The following is a 4870-nucleotide window of genomic DNA, read 5'->3' on the forward strand; positions in this document are numbered from 1 at the left end:
ATACGTGGTTTATGTCCAAAGAAGTGATTACTGAAAACCTACAGGTGTTTAAAGACCGTAAGATATGGGGCGCCTGGGTGGCTTAGTCGGTTAAGCGTCCGACTTTCGCTTGGGTCATGATCTCGCGGTTCGTGGGTTCGGGCCCCGCGTCGGGCTCTGTGCTGACTGTCAGCTCAGAGCCTGGAGCCTGTTTCAGTCTGTGACTCCCTCTCTCTCTGACCCTCCCCTGCTCACGCTGTCTCTCTCTCTCTCTCTCTCTTAGAAATAAATAAAACATTAAAAAAAAAATAAAGACCGTAAGATAATCCATTAAAGTATTTTTCTCTGAAGATCTGAACAAGAAAATATGTCTCTCTTAATGGAGACAATGGTAATGGCTGAGGGACACACGAAACATGGTGCCTTAGAATAAATTCACGTTCGGAGGGAAGGTAGTATTATTTCGAAATTACAGAGTCCTAAAACTAACCAAATTTGTGGAAAACAAGCACTCCTCATTTTCTTGGAAGGCCTTGGGGAAAGTATGTCTCCCAGTGTTCCTGTGCAGCCAGAGTTTCAGAGGCAGCCGAGGAACCACATGTCTTTTTTCTTACACGACCGGTGATGTCTTATGTGGGTGTTCATTGAGCCTGACAACCAGATTGTCCTTAAAAGCAACTGATCTCATTCCCTGTGGGCGCTGAGTTCCTCATTCCTGAAGCGGATGAGTTCCGAAGCTCTGGCGCTGCCCCATGAGTCACCTCCCTGGCGGCAGGCTCCCTGAGACGGCCCTCAGGCCCCTGCTGCTGTCAAGCAACAGAACAGCCCCTTCTGCTATCTCCAAGAATGCGGATGCAGCAGTTAGCTTCTCTCTTAAGCCTCTTGTGGTTAACATGAATAGCATTCTTTCAACTGCGGCAGATATGAAATATCCTAAAGTCTTCAAGTCAACAACTAAAAACTCAGGGTCATAGTTTTGCAGGAGACGTTGACAATGTTTGGGTTTGGGGGTGAGGCATTTTAAATGTGAGTGGTATGGATATTTATTCAGTGCCTAAATGTTGCAAATCAAGTAGAGATTTTTCAGTTTTTCAGGTTTTATTAGGATAGAGAAAGTCAACACAGATGGCACACTCTCCCAATAAAATGTTTCTTATTACATGAACTGGATACTTAACAAATAGATGCTCATTAGTGTAAAGTGGACTTAGCTTCTCTGCCCCTCAGTCCCCTCATCTGTGAGGGGGGGATAATAATATATACTCCACAGGGTTAGCAAACCTATCAGTTTTCATACCTGTAAAATGGGGGTGATTGTTGTTATTCCTACCTGCGGTCAGCCTAGCCCCACCCCACTTCCTTTAGGAGTTTAGAAGCAGAGCCAAGAGAAATTGTGCTAACATTCTCTGTGAATTTGCTTTGTCAAAAGCATTTCTTTCCTTTTCTTTTCCTTTTAAAAAATGCTACATCTCCACTCCTAACTATGAACACTTCTCTGGAACACCTTCTCCATCATCACTCTTGCTGGGTTCCTGCTGGTATCACCCAGTCTCCTGTTTTTACTCATTCCTGTGTTCTACTCTTTCCCGTGCAATGGCGCTCCTCCTCAGTCACTCCTTTCAGGGTCAGTTCAAGTATCGCCCTTGAGAGTCCCATAAGCTGTAGATGCTGTACCCCCTCCCTCCTCTGAGGACTCCAAGCACCCTCCCAGGACTCTGTGCACACCAAGGCCCTGCGCACCTGTCATGCTGCACCATAATTGCAGGTATACAAGCCTGACTGGACCATCTTGATAATACTATATATATTATCAAGTATTTACATATATATATCTGCTAGAACTTCAGAGCCACCATATATATATATGTGGTGTATATGCCTGACACATAACAAGTGGTTATTAAACGCCTATTGAATCAAACAATCACATTAACACAGTAAGTCCCAATATTATGCACATCATGTGATTCTAACTGCCTTACTTTTAAAAAATTTAAAGTTTATTTATTTTGAAAGAGAGAGAGAGTGAGCAGAGTAGGGGCAGAAAGAGAGGGGAGAGAGAGAATTCGAAGCAGGATCTGTGCTGACAGTGCAGACAGTGGGGCTCAAACTCACGAACTGTGAGATCATGACCTGAGCTGAAGTCAGGAGTCGAAAGCTTAACCAGTTGAGCCACCCAGGTTCCCCTCTAATATCCTCCCTTTTAAAATTTCTTTTCCAGGTTTGAGCGGCCGAAGCAAGATGAGACAAAGTCAGAGCGGTGGTCATGGCCCTGGATGTGGCAAGAAGGATGTCAAGGCAAGAAAAAGAAATACAAGCCTCTTGTACCAACTAGAATGGGGAAAAAGAAGAAGAAAACAAAGGGACCGGATGCTGCCAGCAAGCTGCCACTGGTGACACCTCACACTCAGTGCTGCTTAAAATTACTGAAGTTAGAGAGAATTAAAGACTACCTTCTCACGGAGGAAGAATTCATTAGAAATCAGGAACAAATGAAGCCTTTAGAAGAAAAGCAAGAGGAGGAAAGATCAAAGGTGGATGATCTGAGGGGGACCCCAATGTCAGTAGGAATGTTGGAAGAGACCACTGATGACAATCATGCCATCGTGTCCACATCTGTGGGCTCAGAACACAACATCAGCATTCTTTCCTTTGTAGACAAGGTCCTGCTGGAACCAGGCTGTTCAGTCCTGCTCAACCACAAGGTACATGCCGTCATAGGGGTGCTCATGGATGACATGGATCCCTTGGTCACAGTGATGAAGGTAGAAAAGGCCCCCCAGGAAACCTATGCTGATATTGGGGGTCTGGACAACCAGATCCAGGAAATTAAGGAATCTGTGGAGCTTCCTCTCACTCATCCCGAATATTATGAAGAGATGGGTATAAAGCCCCCAAAGAGGGTCATTCTCTACGGACCACCTGGCACAGGTAAAACCTTATTAGCCAAAGCAGTAGCAAACCAAACCTCAGCCACTTTCCTAAGAGTGGCTGGCTCTGAACTTTTTCAGAAGTACCTAGGTGAAGGGCCCAAACTCGTTCGGGAATTGTTTCGAGTTGCGGAAGAACATGCACCGTCCATCGTGTTTATTGATGAAATTGATGCCATTGGAACAAAAAGATATGACTCAAATTCTGGTGGTGAAAGAGAAATTCAACGAACAATGTTGGATCTGTTGAACCAGTTGGATGGATTTGATTCAAGGGGTGACGTGAAAGTTATCATGGCCACAAACGAATAGAAACTTTGGATCCAGCACTTATCAGACCAGGCTGCATTGACNTAAAACCTTATTAGCCAAAGCAGTAGCAAACCAAACCTCAGCCACTTTCCTAAGAGTGGCTGGCTCTGAACTTTTTCAGAAGTACCTAGGTGAAGGGCCCAAACTCGTTCGGGAATTGTTTCGAGTTGCGGAAGAACATGCACCGTCCATCGTGTTTATTGATGAAATTGATGCCATTGGAACAAAAAGATATGACTCAAATTCTGGTGGTGAAAGAGAAATTCAACGAACAATGTTGGATCTGTTGAACCAGTTGGATGGATTTGATTCAAGGGGTGACGTGAAAGTTATCATGGCCACAAACGAATAGAAACTTTGGATCCAGCACTTATCAGACCAGGCTGCATTGACAGGAAAATTGAGTTCCCCCTGCCCAATGAAAAGACTAAGAAGCACATCTTTCAGATCCACACAAGCAGGATGATGCTGGCCAATGATGTGACCCTGGATGACTTGATCATAGCTAAAGATGACCTCTCTGGGGCCGGCATCAAGGCAATCTGTACAGAAGTCAGTCTGATGGCCTTGAGAGAACACAGGATGAAAGTAACAAATGAAGACTTTAAAAAATCTAAAGAAAATGTTCTTTATAAAAAATAAGAAAGCACCCTTGACAGGCTCTACCTGTAGCCACATTTGCCTTCAAGGAGATGGTCAGGAAGTTGCCAGAGGAACCTCGTCCAGTTGATCTTTCTTAGCAACTGCCCCGCCATGCCCCTTTCTGAGACTGATGTGTAGGGCGCCCCCCAGGCTGCCTTCATGTGTCAGCCACGTGCAGTGTTCTCCCCTCAATAAAGTGACTTCCTCCTCAAAAAAAAAAAATAAATAAAATTTCTTTTCCAAAAATTTATAACCCCCCCCCCCGCAAAGAACAAATACATGGGAGAAATATACACTTATCTGATAGTTCTCTGTTGAAGAACTAACTGGGAAAGCTGATATAAAGGAATGCAGGAATCTTGTTTGTATGTTTTGTTTGTATATGGCACTCCCTGATCCTATGTTTTTTGAGTAAAATATGTAAGTAATTAATGAAAGTTGTTTGCTACAATACTCATCACCAGACCTTCAGGGATTGATGAATGTGTTAAGATATCCAACACTACCTTTGTCAGAACAGATAAACCTATTCCTTTTAAGAAGCTGAATGGTGTCCCAAGTTAGTTTGGCCACCAGAAAGGAGATTGCCCTTCCATGAAAAAGAAGGTGGGGAAAATGTTATGATGCACCAGTAGCAAAGTTATTGTTGCACTTGATAAGTGGGCCCAGAGCCCAGGAGGGAGGACGGCACTATTTTCTACATTTTGTCTGGGATAGCCTCAATTTACGTGGGTTGTTTGCACATAATTAGTTTGGCACCCTGTTTCTGTCTTCTATCCCAGGTTGGCAAATAATGGTCAGTAAATTGAGAAGGAAAAAGGACAGCAGCTCCCATGCATATGAATCAGTCTGCTCAGGGGTGTCCCGGGCATTCGTCTCATCTAATGTCCTGTCGTCTGTCTGCCAAGAAGAGTAGTCTCTCCTCTGGTGGCTATGCTAGGCCATCATACATCAGCAGGTAGTTGTTTCACTCCTAACTAGGCAAATGTCACTTCTAATACTTCTTT

At 44.1% G+C, this 4870-nt stretch overlaps 1 protein-coding gene across 1 annotated transcript; it reads left to right on the top strand.

The window, feature by feature from the left end:
- Positions 1-2255: 2255 nt before the first annotated feature.
- LOC144227916 (26S proteasome regulatory subunit 4-like) lies at positions 2256-3863 on the top strand. The gene is made up of 2 exons (XM_077759702.1): positions 2256-3215; positions 3567-3863. Exons 1-2 carry the CDS (start codon positions 2256-2258, stop codon positions 3861-3863), a joined length of 1257 nt encoding a protein of 418 aa, XP_077615828.1.
- The last annotated feature ends 1007 nt before the right edge of the window (positions 3864-4870 follow it).

Source organism: Crocuta crocuta, unplaced genomic scaffold (genome assembly GCF_008692635.1).
Source record: "Crocuta crocuta isolate KB4526 unplaced genomic scaffold, BGI_CrCroc_1.0 scaffold556, whole genome shotgun sequence".
Classification (NCBI taxonomy): domain Eukaryota; kingdom Metazoa; phylum Chordata; class Mammalia; order Carnivora; family Hyaenidae; genus Crocuta; species Crocuta crocuta.